This window comes from Mesoplodon densirostris, chromosome 10 (genome assembly GCF_025265405.1).
Source record: "Mesoplodon densirostris isolate mMesDen1 chromosome 10, mMesDen1 primary haplotype, whole genome shotgun sequence".
Taxonomy (NCBI): Eukaryota; Metazoa; Chordata; class Mammalia; order Artiodactyla; family Ziphiidae; genus Mesoplodon; species Mesoplodon densirostris.
In genome coordinates this window covers 97,048,100-97,067,472 of record NC_082670.1, presented here as the reverse complement: position 1 = coordinate 97,067,472, position 19,373 = coordinate 97,048,100, and the positions used below count along the sequence as shown (strand labels likewise).

Genomic DNA, 19,373 nt, shown 5'->3' with positions numbered 1-19,373 from the left:
TTAGGTGAAAGAAAGCCGACTTTTGTCTTTTTTTGACGAAGTACTTTTATATTGATCCTACTAAAAAGTTCTTCATATTGTGAGCTAAACAACTCTCTCTCCCTCTAATTTTTTATGTCTTTCTTATGTATGTATGTATGTATGTATTTATTTATTTTTGGCTGCATTGGGTCTTAGTTGCAGCACACGGGATCTTTGTTGAGGCATGCAGGATCTTTCGTTGCTGCATGCGGGCTCCTGTCTAGTTGTGGCGTGAGGGTTTTCTCTTCTCTAGTTGTGGCGCATAGGCTCCAGGGCACGCAGGCTCTGTAGCTATCACGTGCGGGTTCCAAAGCACGTGGGCTCTGTAGTTTGTGGCATGCAGGCTCTCTAGTTGAGGCGCATGAGCTCAGTAGTTGTGGCATGGGCTTAGTTGCCCCGTGGCATGTGGGATCTTAGTTCCCTGACCAGGGATTGAACCCGCATCACCTGCATTGGAAGGTGGATTCTTTACCACTGGACCACCAGGTAAGTCCCTCTCCCCCTAATTTGTACATGGTGGTCCTAGTTCAAGTCTTTGGAGCCACAAAGAACAAGTCTTGATGGACAGTCTTAAAATATTTAAAGATATTATCCTGTTGTCAGAGATTGGCAAAGTTATTTTTTGCATAGACACAGATAGCAAGGATTTTATTTAGGTTTTGTGAGTCATGCAGTCTCTGATTCAACTCTGCCATTGTAGCTGGAAAGCATCCAGAGACAATATGTAAACAAATAAGCATGGCTACTTTCCAATAAAATTTTATTTACAAAAACAGTGGTGGGTTATATGTGGCTCATAAACTAAGGGCTGGCTAAGTCCTGTCTTAGAAGAAATGGGGAAGACAGCAAAGTTTGAGAGAGTCAACAGCATCAACAAACTATAGAACTAACAAGATTTCAGCAAGCTTGCCAAATGCTGAATCACTTACAATTAAATAGAGAATGTAATTAAAAATAAGATACCATTTACAATAGCAATAAAAATTACAGAGAATCTAGGAGCTAGCTAAGAATACTCAACATTTTTATGGAAAAAAAATGTTAAACTTTATTTACAAAAGCAGGCCACGGGCCAGACTGGCCTACAGGAGGAAATTTGCCAGCTCCTGGTTTAAACAAACACTGTATCCACTGCCTGGAATTCTTATCCTTCCTGTTAGATTGGCCAACTCTTTACGGAAGCTTGAGCTGATTCCCAAGACCAGGCCAGACTTCCTTACACACAAACTTTGATTGTCTGCATAATCTCACTGCACCTTCACTGCTCCTTGGTAGCTCTTACCACAATTGAAGCTTAAATAATCCTGCTTTAATTCTCCATCCTCCCCAGTCTGGCTCCACTCCTGCCTTAGGTTGTAATTAGGCTCCTAAGCTAGACTATTATCTATGAGGACATAGAAGAATTTTGTATCCCTAGTGACAAGTATACAACAAGCACTCAATGAACATTTCTTGCTTAAAGGCACGATCAAATGAATGCCCAAGTCATCTGTATCCTAGGCTGGACACCTCTCCTGTCCTCTTTCATTTCAAATCCCTCTATCTGTAAATGTGTTTCGTAGAACCCAATTCAATAATTCCAATAAGGATGAAACTTTAGACCTTTTATTAATTTGGAGTTCTCTAAAACTGCAGGCTCCCAGGGGCTCTGATCACATATTTTTATTTTACAGTGTACTATACACAACAGGTACCTCATAGATGCTTCCTAACTGAATAGTGAAATGACCATCTAAGACCTTTTGGCTCCCACGGACCTGAAATGAATCTGATTATGCTAGAGGTCTAAAGCTGACTGACAAGTTCCTAAGCTTGTCAAGGTTTCAAAATATCCAGATCATTGAGACACTATTAAATCAGATTAGCAATGGCAGTTTAGCAAAATATCTCACATCCTTTAGTCATTCAGATGTTCTTCTCATAAAACAAGTTTTATGCCCACAGATCCTCAAATGTGATGTTGTCAGAGAATTAAATGAAAGACATGATCGCTGTGACAAAGCCACACGAAAGTTGCAATCAGAAGTGAGAGTAAAATAAAGCAACATGTTTTGGGACAAACTCTAGGTCTTAGGTAATATAAAATTACATGCAAGTCAAGGGCACATCTCTCTGCCTGTTGCCAGGCAGAAGTTTCATCCTTGCCAGTCTAAAGGCTATATCATCAAAAAAAGGTTGTAGATCAAGTTTATAATCAAAAAGAGATCCTCTTAATGCCTAGGTTTTTAATCTGATGGCTAAGTTAATTAAATGGCCTACAATTGAAGCTGATCTATTCAAGAAGACCCATTGCGGTTGTTAATGCTCACTTGAGGATCTAACCCAATTTGGGGCAATATTAGGAAAGTTTACTATGAACAGATGGTAGTGTCATAATGAAGACTACATTACACTCCATCGATAATCCAGAATACTCTAGAATATTCTAGTTTTCTCTTTTTGATTTTTTTAGTCTTTGGTCTTAAATTTGGAACATTGAAGGGAATGTAGTCTTCTGAGCCACTAGGAAATCCAATGGCCACAGAGGTGAAGGTTCACAAAATGACCTGTGATAGCCTGAAAGAGTGAATGCACCTAGTTTTGCATTCAACTAGGATTGGTTGTTAGCACTAAGAAGAAATCTGATCCAATGAACAGCATCTGTGTGGTGAGTTGTATTTGATATTATGTGGCCTGTACAAATGCTGAGACTGGAGTAAAGTAAGGTAGAGAGTTGTGACTGGCATCTCAGAAAACAACTAGAAGGACCCTTAGATATAACTTATTATAACTCACTCATTTTTATAGCTAAGAAAACTGAGGACCAAGGAAATGGCATGATTTGTCTCATATGAGTTAGTGGTAGATCTGGGACTACACTTCAGAATCCTATAACTTTTTTTTTCTTCTTGACTTTTAGTGCTACCCTTCTTTTACTGCATCCTAGGTGGCGCCACAGCAAACAAGACAAAGCTGGTTGGCACCGATGATGGACACTCTCAATCCTATGTTCAGCACATCTGTTTCTGTCCCATCTTAGACTGCTCTGAAACTCTAGGCTGCTAGAGTTATCAGTTGGTCTCTTGTCCAGTAGGTTAAAATTTGATTTATGTTGAGAAGATTAAATGCTTCAATGCTGACCTTGTTCAACGTTTTCATGGCTAAATAAAATTAGGCTTGGGGAAATGGGTCAGGATTTAGAAAAATATGGTCAGTTATTTTGTTATATTGAAAATACAAATTTTTAATAATTTAAATTTACAATGAAGTATAATAAACATTCAGAAAAGTGTTTTACATTTTAACTTCCAAAGACAATATATATAGTGTATATAAATACATGTATATTTATACACACACATCCTACATATATATGCTTATCAATGTATAAAAATATGGGGATGGAGGAAGGAAAGAGAGACAGAGAGAGAGAGAATGTGAATTCTAAGATAGGATAAATCCTTTGTTTCCTGTTCCCTAGTAGCTCTTCTATTGAGAGTTCTAATTAGTGGTAATATTCAAAAATATTTAACAACCAATGTGCAAAGCAAAGAACCATCAGACACACACTGGCTGTAAACTGCTCAACATTTGTCTTGGTTCTAATAAGCAAAATAAGGAACTGCCCAACCAATCCCCAGCCAGGCTCAAGGAAAACACAGAAAAAAGGCAAAGGCCATACAGTAACTTTTCATGCTCAGTTACGTACCTGTTTATGTAAAGTACATAAACAACCTCACAGACCTGATCTCATTTTCCCAAGACTGTCCTAATTTTTGCTAATTTTTAAAATCTTTAGCCATTTTAGAGCAAGTCCGGGGTAATAACTAAAGACAGAAAACGTAGCCATTATGATTATCATCTAAATCTATGATTTCTCTCATGGTTATGCTCCTTGGGTGGTCCATTACCTTTGTTTATGGAAATATAGGTACAATTCTTCGAAATTTGTGAAGAAAGCACACAATGGAGCAACCTCATCATCAATAACCAGCAACTGGGTTAATATTCATCCTTGGACTACTTTAGTATCTGTGGTAAAAATAATTATGATATATTTTTCTCAATTAAATCTTTTTCTTTCACGGTACTAATGCAACTGGTGCACTTTCCCACATAATGAGTTTTATTATCATTTCAAAGCAGATTTGAAAATACCCAGATAAGGGAATTCGCTGGTGGTCCAGTGGTTAAGACTCTGCACTTCCACTGCAGTGGGCGCGGGTTCGATCCCTGGTTGGAGAACTAAGATCCCGCATGCCGTGCAGTGTGGAAAAAAACCTAGATAAATAAATATTAACTCTAATGTAAAATTCTCTCACATTTGTCCCGCTCTCAGTTTTATAGTACTTCCTCGTGATGAACACTACAAATAACATACAGGTTTTAGGAGAATTCCCAAAATAAAATTTGCAAAATCATAATGTAAATATATAAATCCAGAAGCCAAAAAATCTTTTCTGAACCTCAGTTAAATAGCATGGTAACTGGAGACTAAGAATTTGATCCCACTGCTGTCCTGACTTACTTCTCTGGTCCTTAGTTCCCTTCTTTCTCGAAGAATAAAGGTGTAAAATTGGGTGATCTCTAAGTGCCTTCTAGATTCAATAAAATGTGAATACCCCTTTCACCAAACATTTTTCTAAAACAAAAAGAAAATCTCTAATCATTGAAGAAAAATGAGAAAACACAGAGAAGCAGAAAGAAAATAAATTAAGAACGGAACATTTTACCACTAAAAGTTAACTGCTTTAAAGTTTAACACTGTTAGCCTTTTGGAGAGTAGGATTCCAGCTTTCTCTGTCATTCTCCACATACATTTTACAAAACAAGGATAACACTAACCATTCACTCTGTAATCTGTTTTTTAAAAATATAATTTGTGGAGCATATCTTAGGTAGGGAAGTTACTGATGTACAAAACAGTACTGCTGTGTTGTCACTGTTCAAAGCAGTTTACCTATAATTTCACACACGGAGTAAGCCTCTGAGGTAGGTACTGCTATCCTCATTTGACTGATGAGCACACCATGAGGTGAGGTTAAACTGATGTCCAAGGTCACGTCTCTAATTAGTGGTGGGGCTGGATTCCACCCAGGGAACCTGGCTTACCTCCTCAACACCCTGCCCTACATTTCAGTCACGATCTGAGATGTAGGCAGGGGTGAACCATGTGAAGAGCTGGGGAAAAGGGAACAACAAGTATGAAGGTCTCGCAGAGCCACAGTGTGCTGGGGGAGAGAGCTAAAGAGGGTCAGTGGGATCAACATGGAGCACATCGCCCTTGGATCCTGATAGGAACATGGACTGATGGCAGTTGTCCGCCGTTCACTTCTGACTCACTGTAACCTTTGGGGATGGAAACAGTCCCAGTTCAGACTGCTTAGTTGAAACTCTAAAGAAATAACCTGAATACTGAGGATACCTAGCTCTTTAAGCTACATCTGCACTTAGCAAGGGAAATGATCAGCCATGCCAATTAGTTCAGCGCAGGCAAAAAGCTCCATTGCCTTGCTTATCCACATTTTGGAGGCAGAAGGAGGCTATGAAATTTTGAGTGAGCTTCAATTATCGAGATGCTTATACAAATTGTATACTCACCTTGCACTTAGCAGTCTAATATACAGTCACTAAATACCAGATTGTGCAGAACGAAAATTTCATTGATTTTACTCTCACAGTGTACACTTTAACAAGAATGTCATTTTTATTTTGCAATCTCTTCTTGATTTATATTTCTCCTTTTCTCTTACGTCCAGACAAGAGCTAATTAAATAATCTATTTTGTGCTTAGTAATACAGTTCGAGCAGCCACTTTATGTATTCCAGCCTAAATGGGAAAGACATATTATGAATTTTCACCATGCAGCTCTCATGGAAATTAGAAATGAATGGGCATTAATTGCTGAAGAATGAGATCCTTAGTCTGCTAATTTTGTGATAAAATATTCTAATAAAACACATTTGTCATCTCTATGAAGATATACTAGGCAAGTCGAGATAAATCTAAAAGCCAAGCAGAAGGCAGAGTTGTGGCCAACTTGTGTCACCTAGGAAGATTATGGACTTCCTGTGTTCCTGAATTTTTGTTCCTTCTCTCTGAAGCAGCAACTCTGGGTGTTGTTTCTCCTGGGCTGTGTATTAGTGCATCAAAGTCAATATTTGACTGTATTTTCTCCTTGATATACCAAAATGGATAACACCACCGAACAGACATTTTGGCATAAGCGTTATTATGGGCAGAGGCCAGAGGGGCTGTATTTTTAAATAATTCAGTACAGAATGCCCCTGGAACACATATCTCAAAACAGATTTTTTTATCCTTAGATCTAGAGAGACGGCACTGATAGCTTTTAACAGAATCTATCCTTTGCCTACTTTTCTCGTTAAACCGATGAGATTGTTCAGTTTTATTTAATGTAACTCAGCCTAATGCAACATAGTCATTTAACATTTGCCATGTGGCAAGCGCTGTGCTGCACCCTCGCACCAAACTGGTTGAAAACTGTGGTCTGTGCTTGATCACATGTCAGTGTCAGCGGGGTGGAGGAGGGCAGGCTGACAAGTAAATATGAATATACCAGATGAATATTATGATAGAGAGATGGACAAAGAAGCACAAAACAAACAATTCTTTCTGTTGCCAAGGGAAAAGTCATGCTTTTGGCTTCATAAATAATGACTAAAATAATATTCTGAATTTCTCCCTTGTAGACCTGTTCAGTAAAACCATTTCAGTAAATGGCATTCCCATCCACCCAGGTACTGTGCCAGAAACCTATGTGTCATCCTCGATTTTCTCTTTCACCACCTCCCACATGCAATGCATCAGCAAGTCCTGGCAGCAAACTGCAAACTATATCCTGAATCCATCCCCTTCTCTCCTCTCCACTGCCACCCGCTAGTTCAAGCTGCCATCGTTTACTGAGTGAATTATGGCAACTGTCTTTAACTGGACTTCCAGTTTTGACCCTCACTTTTTTAAAAGTCCATTTTCCACACAGTAGCTAAGCAATCTTTTAAAAAAACATACATAACTCTCTTACATAAAACCCTCAAATGGCTTTTTATTTCACTTGAAATAAAACACAGTCTCCAACTTCAACTCAAACCACCCTCTACCCTGGTCATTATGCTCTATAAGGCTCACATTCTCTTTGCTCTCTGAACATACCAAGTGATTTATTTTTAGGCCTCAGGGCCTTTGCATGTGATGTTAACTCAGCATGGAAAGCTCCTCCCTCTGATCTTCACAGGACAGACTTCTTATCATTCAGGTGTCAGCTCATGTCATCCCTTCAGAAAGGTTTTGCATGACAACCCTGCCTAAAGTAGACATTCCACCCCACAGAACCTCTGTTTCATCATATTCATTTATTTATTACTATCTAAAATACCGCATTTTGGGTTTTGTTTATGTTTGTTTGTTTGTACCTGTATCCTTTGAACAATGTAAATGCCATGAGAAGGGGTCTTATGGTTTTTGTTCACGGGCGCCCAGAGTAGTGACTGCCACATAGCAAGTGTTAAATGAACATATGTTAAATTCATGAATAAGTAAATGAATGATTGAAATCTACATTATTTGCTCAAAAATTCAAGCTTGGTCTACGCTGTAAGGATGCTCAGACTTTCTCTGCAGAGGTGGTTTGAGAAGGCACCCGATACAGCATAGTTGAGGGGGAGGGGTCACAAAGACATAACCTCCTGGAGAAAGTAATATATTTGAAGAAACTGGAAGGACCAGTATAAGTTAGTCAAGAGACCAAGAGAAGGAAGAGCATTTCAAGAAAAGGGAACAGAATACATATAAAGACTCATTGTGAACATACAACGACTCATGGTGGGGAAAAGGCGTGGTGCTATTAGAATTTGGCATACAAATCGGCAAGATTGTCTTCAAAACGCACATGATGAATTACCATATACTGTTATGTCATCCATCTAAGTAAGTAAAGTGAAATTCATATATTTTCTTGAAATGTTCATACCAAAGTGTGGGAAATTAAAACTTCTATCTCAAATAAGACTTGACATTCTTGCATTTCACTGTGGTTGGAACTATGTCTTCAGTATCATAAATCCAGAAGTTATTTGGATAATTTAGAACTTCTCTTTGGACACTGAATACTAAATTACATAGAATTGATTAATGAGTTAATTGTTTAACCTTCTACTTCATTTTGCCTGTGTATACAATTTAAGTGGAAAGAAACAAGAAATAGATTCCTTTGTTATTTATAGTCACCTAAATCCACATTCCGTTCCTGTTGAGATAAGCAATTAGATTTCTAATTAGTCTTCCAAAATGGATTCAAGGGTTTATTTCTTACATAAGTGTAGGAAATATAGGTACTGAATGTAGAAGGCATTAAACTTTTCTTAAATTTAATTGACACAGTCAAGCTTTGCATGCCAATAACATAACAACCTCCTGAACTCAACCTATGATCACAAAAAGCAGAATTACGAAAATGCCTTTGAAAACTCACCATCATTTCTCAGTATTAGCGGTGTGGGTGGCCCCAGGACCTTTTGGTTTGTTACTGTATTTGTAACCACACAGGTATAATTTCCAACATCTGATTTTTCTACTTTGGCAATGTACAGATTCCCAGTCTCTTGAGAAACGAAGCGGCGATTATCCTGATAGGAAGGGTATTCATTGAAAATCCAGGCATAGCTCAGCTCTGAAAGCAAAAGGAATCATCATTACAAATATGTCTTTTGTAAGAACTCTACTGTGCTCATGAAAGAACTGGTCCAGTTAAAAATTCATATTCCTGCCCAGTGGTCTTTTTTCAGCGGGCTAAATATCAATAGGAAGTAATTACAGTCCCTTAAAGCATTTATAGTCTTCCTACCATCAGTCAGTAAGATTTTATTCCTATATGCCTAGAAGGTACACTGATAGCCGATTAAGAGAAGTCCAATCTCTTTAAATCAAGGGAGTAAGTAAGCATTTATAGTTTGCTAAGCATGTGCCAAACACCATGTAATTACTTACAGAGCTAATGCTCAAATTACAGACCCAGAGAGTCTACAATCTTGATATACCCTGGAAACTATTTAGATCACTTCTTTCACCTGATAGATAATAATCATAATAGTACATCACGGTACCACATACTTGCATAGTACTTTGTGGGTTTCCAATACACTTTATAGTTTTCCATTAACTGAGAAACTTTGGCACAGAGGAACAAAGTAAAGAACCTAAACTCAGCCCTAGTTAGAGAAAATTCTGAGTCTCAATCCAGTCTTTTCCCAATGCCTCTTACTCTTGATGCAAATTCTTACTCCTTTCTCACTTGTGAGGTTGAACTCCTCTCCCACTATTTTAGTGAGATGGGGATTTAATATTGTAGCAAATACTCACTAAACATACAATGACTGGTTGCCTGGTCCCATAAATGCAAATATGTATTTTTAAAAAATAAGCTGAAAAAATTATTACATACGTAAGGGAGTGACTATAAAGTAGCCATCAAAGAGCAACCTTCTCACAAACACTTATTCATCCCAGAACGCCAGTGGGATGAGTGTAATAGGCAGTCATACTTGAAAATATTCCTTTGAAATATCTAACTTTTCTTAAGAACTAGGTGAATGTTTTGTGAACGAGCACGTTAGCCCATGCTTTCAATTTCAGAAAAGAAACCTAAATGACAGCGAGTTTAAATGATTTGCTGCAGTGAACTACTGTGCTCTGAGGAAACCAAACTTCTTTAGCTCCAGGCATTCCATGATTCCTCTCTTTAAAGTGTGATCCCCAGATTTGTTCAAAGCTGGAGAAGTGATATAGTACCCACTGGCACTGATTAGCCAACATGACCTGTTTTATTTTCAAAAGTTATTTTAGGCAGGAAGAGGAAGCAACTAGAGGCAAAGGGAGTCTCAGGTTTCAGAACTAGTTGGCTGTGTTCTTGTATGCCGCTCTTTAATATGATCCTGGCCTAAATTCTAAATGTATGGAGTGTCCTTGGAAAATGGCAGAAAGGTCACCTCAGCTTTGTATAGAGAATACTAACTATTGGAAAAGGCACTTGTTGTTTAGTACTTCAATGAGTCCCCAGTTGTAATTGGCCTCAATAACTGAATGTGCAACAGGAAACATATTCTATCTTAATAACCCACTGTTTACATACAAAGGAGGGGTCATGCAGATTTCTTTCCCTTTATCACTGGATTATAACATTTCTGTATGCATTATTTTAGAGAGATATAATTATGTTTATATGAGAATAGCTAATCATTTTATTTACACATGTGCATATAATTATAAATAACCCCATGCTGATGTCAAGAGGATACTCAGTGTAAATAAACAAGTGCTTCCTAAAAAGCTAGTTACTTCCTCATGAAACTAAAATCTGGGGGAGGAAAGGCCCCTCTAATAGGTCATGAAGAAGTACAATGTGATATGGCAATTTCCCATAAAAACAGGAGATGTAACAAACAGCACAGAGCAATGTACTCCTCTCTCAATTTGGTATGTGAGTTTCAGGAAAACAAAGTAATCTCTGAGCTTCTCAATTTTCTCATATGAACAATGAAGAGAACACTGCTTATCCCCTAATTAACTATAGGAGAGTTTTAAAATAAATTAACATATCCAAAGTCACAAGGTAGAAGTTAGAAAGTAATTTACCAGCAAAATATTAATTAACACACACTTCTCCAAGGAGAGTTATAATCAAATATATAAACTGTGTATATATATTTTTTCCTGAAGATATTTTTCAAAACTGTTGCTAGTGGCTAGTGCCACAAGGCTTTCTTAATTTTGTAGGAGAAGGACAGTTTAGTAACTAGAAAGTTGTATGGACCACACATATCAGGAAAAAAGACATCTGCTTTGTTATTTTCCTAATTGGAGTAAAAAGAAAAAAATGATGAGAAAACCAAAACTCAAACCTGTATTCCATAAAGAAAGCCATTTAAATTTAAACACTCTCCCTTTCAATTTCTTAATCCATCAAAAGGGGATAATTAATAAATGTGATACAGGTATGTGGTGATGATCAAGTTACGTGAAAGCCCTCTGAGTCATAAGCACATCTGTATCATTAAAAGTTAATCATTTTTAAAGTAAATATAAGAACAAAAGTCAATTAACATGCTGTTGATCTATTTAAATTATTTTGGTTTCACTGCTTTTGTTACTTAGTGCTTTAGTAGGAGATGCAAACAACTGTAAACATATTCTGCAGGGTTTTCTAAACTGTGGTCCTTGAAATATTAATTCCCTGTTAACAGAAGTTCTCTACACCCCCGTCTACCTCAAATTTAAAAAGGTTACATGACCAAATGACTTTAAGAAGCACTGGACTAAGTGAAGTTTAACTGATTTAAAAATGCTTCCTTTCAGGACTTGCAAGAGGTTTTTAACATGCCAATGTTCCTCAAATTTCTTAGAGAGTATGTAAGCCATGCAAACTTATTTGATATAGAACTGCCTCCCAACCCCTCCACCCACACACTGCTTTTCTAAAAATTTATTAAGATGTCACAAAACCTAGGTTGGGAAACCCTGAACTAATGCAATGATTTCAATTCAAGAAATGGTAAGTATAATATAAAGATTATTAATTGTATTACTTCAGTTCTGGGGAAAGCCATTAAGGTACAATAAACAACAGAAAACAACAAAATGTTGAAATAAAGTTGCAATAAGTTTCCAAAATTGTAATAGTAATATAACACTGTAACCATTTCCAATGCTGTAGACAAAGGAACAAACCATAGTTCTGAAGACAAGCCTCAAGTGGATTGTGCTAAGGATGGTAACTAACATCAATTCAACATGCAACCTTTATAAAATACTGTTGAGCCCCAAAGTGCAAAGGTTAGCCAAAGAATCTTGGCTGGTGCACTGGTGAGATCACATTGAGCTAAATGCTGAGCCCCTTGAAGGGGGACAGTCTCTAAAAATGATATTAATTTATTTTTCTTCACAGTAAAGAGCACTACCTGGAATACTGTATTTTTATTTGTCCACAACAATGAGTAATATAATATAATGATAATGCAGACATCAAAGCAGGGAAATATGTAGTAAGGCTAAAAATTATGCAACATATAACTTGTCTTATCTGTTCTTTTTAAAGGTATGAAAGAGGAACAAAGCTGAAGGCATCATACTCACTAAATTCAAACTATACTACAAGGCTGAAGTAATTAAAACAGTATGGTATTAGCATAAAAACAGACACACAGATCAATGAAAGAGAATAGAGAGTCCAGATATAAACCTATACATACATGGTTAGTAAACTTACTACTAAGGAGCCAAGAATATACCATAGGGAAAGAACAATAATTTGGTAAATGACATTGGGAAAACAGGACAGTCACATGCAAGAGAATGAAACTGGAACACTACCTTGAACCATACACAAAAGGTAACTCAAAGGGGATTAAAGATTTGAATGTAAGACCTGAAACCATAAAACTCCCAGAAGAAATAATAGGCAGTAAGCTCCTTGACATGGGGCTTAGAGATGACTTTTTGAATCTGACATCAAAAGCAAAAGGTAAAATAAGCAAGTGGGACTGCATCAAACTAAAAAACTTTTTCAGTGAATGAAACCATCAATAAATTGAAAAGGCAACCTACTGAATGGAAGAAAACACTTACAAATCATATATCTGATAAGGTGGTTAATATCCCCCCAAAGTATAAAGAACTACAACTAAGCAGCAAAAAAAAAAAAAAAAAAAAAAAAAATCTGACTAAAAATGGGCAGAAGCTCCCTGTTGGCTGTTTGGCCTGAGGCAACTCAGCACTGGAGCCCACCTGGCTCTTTTTACTTTTTTTTTTAACATCTTTATTGGACTATAATTGCTTTAAAATGGTGTGTTAGTTTCTGCTTTATAACTAAGTGAATCAGCTATACATACACATACAACCCCATATCTCTTCCCTCTTGCGTCTCCCTCACTCCCACCCTCCCTATGCCACCCCTCTAGGTGGCCAAAAAGCACCAAGTTGATCTCCCTGTGCTATATTATAGCTGCTTCCCACTGCTTTCAGTTTTACATTTGGTAATGTATATATGTCCATGCCACTCTCTTACTCTGCCCCAGATTATCCTTCCCCCTCCCTGTGTCCTCAAGTCCATTCTCTAGTAGGTCTGTGTCTTTATTCCCATCCTGGCCTTAGGTTCTTCATGACCATTTTTTTCTTTTTCTTTTTTTTTTTTTAGACTCCATATACATGTGTTAGCATACGGTATTTGTTTTTCTCTTTCTAACTTACTTCACTCTGTATGACAGTCTCTAGGTCCATCCACCTCACTACAAATAACTCAATTTCATTTCTTTTTATGGCTGAGTAATTTCCATTGTATATATGTGTCACATCTTCTTTATCCATTCATCTGTCGATGGACGCTTAGGTTGCTTCCATGTCCTGGCTATTGTAAACAGAGCTGCAGTGAACATTGTGGTCCGTGACTCTTCTTGAATTATAGTTTTCTCAGGGTATATGTCCAGTAGTGGGACTGCTGGGTCGTATGGTAGTTCTATTTTTAGTTTTTTAAGGAACCTCCATACTGTTCTCCATAGTGACTGTATCAATTTACATTCCCACCAACTGTGCAGGAGGGTCCCCTTTTCTCCACACCCTCTTCAGCATTTATTGTTTGTACATTTTTTGATGATGGCCATTCTGACTGGTGTGAGGTGATATCTCATTGTAGTTTTGATTTGCATTTCTCTAATGATTAATGATGTTGAGCATCCTTTCATGTGTTTGTTGGCAATCTGTACATTTTCTTTCAAGAAATGTCTATTTAGGTGTTCTGCCCATTTTTGGATTGGGTTGTTTGTTTTTTTGATATTGAGCTGCATGAGCTGCTTGTAAATTTTGGAGATTAATCCTTTGTCTGTTGCTTCATTTGCAAATAATTTCTCCCATTCTGACACCCGGCTCTTTGGTGGGGCTAATGGTGGACTCTGGGAGGGCTCACGCCCCAGAGTACTTCCCAGAACTTCTGCTGCCACTGTCCTTGTCCCTGCAGTGAGCAACAGCCATGCCCTGACTCTGCAGGAGACCCTCCAACACTAGCAGCCATGTGGCTGACAGGGTCTTGGTGCTCCGGCCGGGTGTCAGGCCTGTGCCTCTTAGGTGGGAGAGCTGAGTTCAGAACATTGGTCCACTAGAGACCTCCCGGAGCCATGTAATATCAAATGGTGAAAGCTCTCCCAGAGATCTCCATCTCAATGCTAAGATGAAGCTCCGCTCAACAACCAGCGAGCTACAGTGCTGGACACCCCCTGCCAAACAAATAGCAAGAAAGGAACACAGCCCCACCCATTAGCAGAGAGGCTGCCTAAAATCATAATAAGGTCACAGACACTCCAAAACACACCACTGGATGCGGTCCTGCCCACCAGAAAGACAAGATCCAGCCTCATCCACCAGAACACAGGTACCAGTCATCTCCACCAGGAAGCCTACACCACCCACGGAACCAACCTTTTCCACTGGGGGCAGATGCCAAAAACAGCAGGAACTAAGAACCTGCAGCCTGTGAAAAGGAGACCCAAACACAGTAAGTTAAGCAAAATAAGAAGACAGAGAAATATACAGCAGATGAAGGAGAAAGGTAAAAACCCACCAGACCAAACAAATTAAGAGGAAATAGGCAGTCTACCTGAAAAAGAATTCAGAGTAATGATAGTAAAGATGATCCAAAATCTTGGAAATAAAATGGAGAAAATACAAGGAACATTTAACAAGGACCTAGAAGAACCAAAGAACAAACAAACAATGATGAACAACACAATAAGTTAAATTAAAAATTCTCTAGAAGGAATCAATAGCAGAATAACTGAGGCAGAAGAACGGATAACTGACCTGAAAGATAAAATAGTGGAAATAACTTCTACAGAGCAGAATAAAGAAAAAAGAAAGAAAATAATTGAGGACAGTCTCAGAGACTACTGGGACTACACTAAATGCACCAATACTCGAATTATAGGGGTCCCAGAAGAAGAAGAGAAAAAGAAAGGGACTGAGAAAATATTTCAAGAGATTATAGTTGAAAACTTCCCTAATATGGGAAAGGAAATAGTCAATCAAGTCCAGGAAGCACAGAGAGTCCCATAGAGGATAAATCCAAGGAGAAACATGTCAAGACACATATTAACCAAACTATCAAAAATTAAATACAAAGAAAAAATATTAAAAGCAGCAAGAGAAAAGCAACAAATAACATACAAGGGAATCCCCATAAGGTTAACAGCTGATTTCTCAGCAGAAACGCTGCAAGCCAGAAGGGTGTGGCAGGACAAATTTAAAGTGATGAAAGGGAAGAAACTACAACAAATATTACTCTACCCAGCAAGGACATCATGAAGATTCGACGGAGAAATTAAAACCTTACAAACAAGCAAACGCTAAGAGAATTCAGCACCACCAAACCAGCTTTACAAAGAATGCTAAAGAAACTTCTCTAGGCAGGAAACACAAGAGAAGGAAAAGACCTACAATAACAAACCCAAAACAATTAAGAAAATGGTAATAGGAACATACTTATCAATGATGACCTTAAATGTAAATGGATTAAATGCTCCAACTAAAAGACATAGAATGTCCAAATGAATACAAAAAAAGACCTATATATATGCTGTCTACAAGAGACCAATTCAGACCTAGGGACACATACAGACTGAAAGTGAAGGGATGGAAAAAGATATTCCATGCAAATGGAAATCAAAAGAAAGCTGGAGTAGCAATTCTCTTCCCAGACAAAATAGACTTTAAAATAAAGACTATTACAAGAGGGCTTCCCTGGTGGCACAGTGGTTGAGAGTCCGCCTGCCAATGCAGGGGACATGGGTTCATGCCCCAGTCCGGGACGATCCCACATTGTCCCGGCTGCGGAGCGCCTGGGCCCATGAGCCATGGCCGCTGAGCCTGCGCATCCAGAGGCTGTGCTCCACAACGGGAGAGGCCACAACAGTGAGAGGCCCATGTACCACAAAAAAACAAAAAACAACAACAAAAAAAACACTATTACAAGAGACAATGAAGGACACTACATAATGATGAAGGGATCAATCCAAGGAGAAGATATCACAATTGTAAATATTTATGCACCCAACATAGGAGCACCTCAATACATAAGGCAAATGCTAACAGCCACAAAAGGGAAAATCAACAGTATCACAATCATAGTAGGGGACTTCAACACCCCATTTTCACCAAGGGACAGATCATCCAAAGTGAAAATAAATAAGGAAACATAAGCTTTAAATGATACATTGAACAAGATGGACTTAATTGATATTTATAGGAAATTCCAGCAAAAACAACAGAATACACGTTCTTCTCAAGTGCTCATGGAACATTTTCCAGGATAGATCATATCTTAGGTCACTAATCAAGCCTTGGTAAATTTAAGAAAATTGAAATCATATCAAGTATCTTTTTCAACCACAATGCTATGAGACTAGATATCAATTACAGGAAAAAATCTGTAAAAAATACTAACACATGGAGCTAAACAATACACTACTAAATAACCAAGACATCACTGAAGAAATCAAAGAGGAAATCAAAAAATACCTAGAAACAAGTGACAATGAAAACATGATGACCCAAAGCCTATGGGATGAAGCAAAAGCAGTTTTAAGGGGAAGTTTATAGCAATACAATCCTACCTCAAGAAACAAGAAACATCTCAAATAAACAACGTAACCTTACACCTAAAGCAATTAGAGAAAGAAGAACAAAAACCCCTCAAAGTTAGCAGAAGGAAAGAAATCATAAAGATCAGATCAGATATAAATGAAAAGGAAATGAAGGAAATCATAGCAAAGATCAATAAAACTAAAAGCTGGTTCTTTGAGAGGATAAACAAAATTGATAAACTATTAGCCAGACTCATCAAGAAAGAAGGGGAGAAGACTCAAATCAATAGAATTAGAAATGAAAAAGGAGAAGTAAGAACTGACACTGCAGAAACACAAAGGATCATGAGAGATTACTACAAGCAATCCTATGTCAACCAAATGGACAACCTGGAAGAAATGGACAAATTCTTAGAAAAGCACAACCTTCCAAGACTGAATCAGGAAGAAATAGAAAATACAGATAGACCAATCACAAGCACTGAAATTGAGACTGTGATTAAAAATCTTCCAACAAACAAAAGCTCAGGACCAGATGGCTTCACAGGCGAATTCTATCCAACATTTAGAGAAGAGCTAACACCTATCCTTCTCAAACTCTTCCAAAATATAGCACAGGGAGGAACACTCCCAAACTCATTCTACGAGGCCACCATCACCCTGATACCAAAACGAGACAAAGATGTCACAAAGAAAGACTACAGGCCAATATCACTGATGAACATAGATGCAAAAATCCTCAACAAAACACTAGTAAACAGAATCCAACAGCACATTAAAAGGACCATACACCATGACTAAGTGGGGTTTATCCCAGGATGCAAGGATTCTTCAATATATGCAAATCAATCAATGTGATACAGCATATTAACAAATTGAAGGATTAAAAACCATATGATCATCTCAATAGATGCAGAGAAAGCTTTTGACAAAATTCAACACCGATTTATGATAAAAACCCTCCAGAGAGTAGGCATAGAGGGAACTTACCTCAACATAATAAAGGCCAAATATGAGAAACCCACAGTCAACATCATTCTCAATGGTTAGACTGAAACCATTTCCACTAAGATCAGGAACGAGACAAGGGTGCCCACTCTCACCACTATTATTCAACACACTTTTGGAAGTTTTAGCCACAGCAATCAGAGAAGAAAAAGAAATAAAAGGAATCCAAATCAGAAAAGAAGTAAAACTGTCACTGTTTGCAGATGACATGCTACTACACATAGATAATCCTAAAGATGATACCAGAAAAGTACTACAGCTAATCAATGAATTTGGTAAAGTAGTAGGATACAAAAGTAATACACAGAAATCTCTTGAATTCCTATACAGTAATGATGAAAAATCTGAAAGAGAAATGAAGGAAACACTCCCATTTACCATTGCAACAAAAAGAATAAAATACCTAGGAATAAATCTACCTAAGGAGACAAAAGACCTGTATGCAGAAAACTATAAGACAATGTTGAAAGAAATTAAACATGATACACACAGACGGAGAGATATACCGTGTTCTTGGATTGGAAGAATCAATATTGTGAAAATGACTATACTACCCAAAGCAACCTACCGATTCAGTGCAATACCTAACAAATTGCCAATGACATTTTTTATGGAACTAGAACAAAAAATCTTAAAATTTATATGGAGAAACAAAAGACCCCGAATAGCCAAAGCAGTCTTGAGGGGAATAAAGGAGCTGGAGGAATCAGACTCCCTGACTTCAGACTATACTACAAAGCTACAGTAATCAAGACAATATGGTACTGGCACAAAAACAGAAACATAGATCAATGGAACAAGATAGAAAGCCCAGAGGTAAACCCACACACCTATGGTCAACTAATCTATGACAAAGGAGGCAAGGATATACAATGGAGAAAAGACAGTCTCTTCAGTAAGTGGTGCTGGGAAAACTGGACAGCTACATGTAACAGAATGAAATTAGAACACTGCCTAATACCATACACAAAAATAAACTCAAAATGGATTAGAGTCCTAAATGTAAGACCGCACACTATAAAACTCTTAGAGGAAAACATAGGAAGAACACTCTTTGACATAAATCACAGCAAGATCTTCTTTGATCCACCTCCTAGAGTAATGGAAATAAAAACAAAAATAAACAAATGGGACCTAATGAAACTTCAAAGCTTTTGCACAGCAAAGGAAACCATAAACAAGATGAAAAGATAACCCTCCAAATGGGAGAAAATATTTGCAAACGAATCAACAGACAAAGGATTAATCTCCAAAATATATAAACAGCTCATGCAGCTCAATATAAAGAAACAAACAACCCAATCCAAAAATGGGCAGAACACCTAAGTAGACATTTCTCCAAAGAAGACATACAGATGGCCAAGAAGCACATGAAAAGCTGCTCAACATCACTAATTAGCAGAGAAATGCAAATCAAAACTACAATGAGATATCATCTCACACCAGTCAGAATGGCCATCATCAGAAAATCTACAAACAATAAATGCTGTAGAGGGTGTGAAGAAAAGGGAACCCTCTTGCTCTGTTGGTGGGAATGTAAACTGATACAGCCACTATGGAGAACAGTATGGAGGTTCCTTAAAAAACTAAAAATAGAACTACCATATGACCCAGCAATCCCACTACTGGGCATATACCCTGAGAAAACCATAATTCAAAAAGAGTCATATACCACAGTGTTTGCTGCAGCTCCATTTACATTAGCCAGGACATGGAACCAAGTG

General features: G+C 37.7%; 1 protein-coding gene across 7 annotated transcripts in view; it reads right to left on the bottom strand.

Moving 5' to 3' along the window:
* CNTN4 (contactin 4) overlaps positions 1-19,373 on the bottom strand; it is a 566,629-nt gene that overhangs the window by 174,977 nt on the left and 372,279 nt on the right. For all 7 annotated transcript variants that reach the window (XM_060110875.1, XM_060110877.1, XM_060110876.1 and 4 more), the window contains one exon: positions 8,493-8,690. In XM_060110875.1, the coding sequence (XP_059966858.1) occupies positions 8,493-8,690 (198 nt within the window). The remainder of the gene's footprint in view (positions 1-8,492; positions 8,691-19,373) is intronic.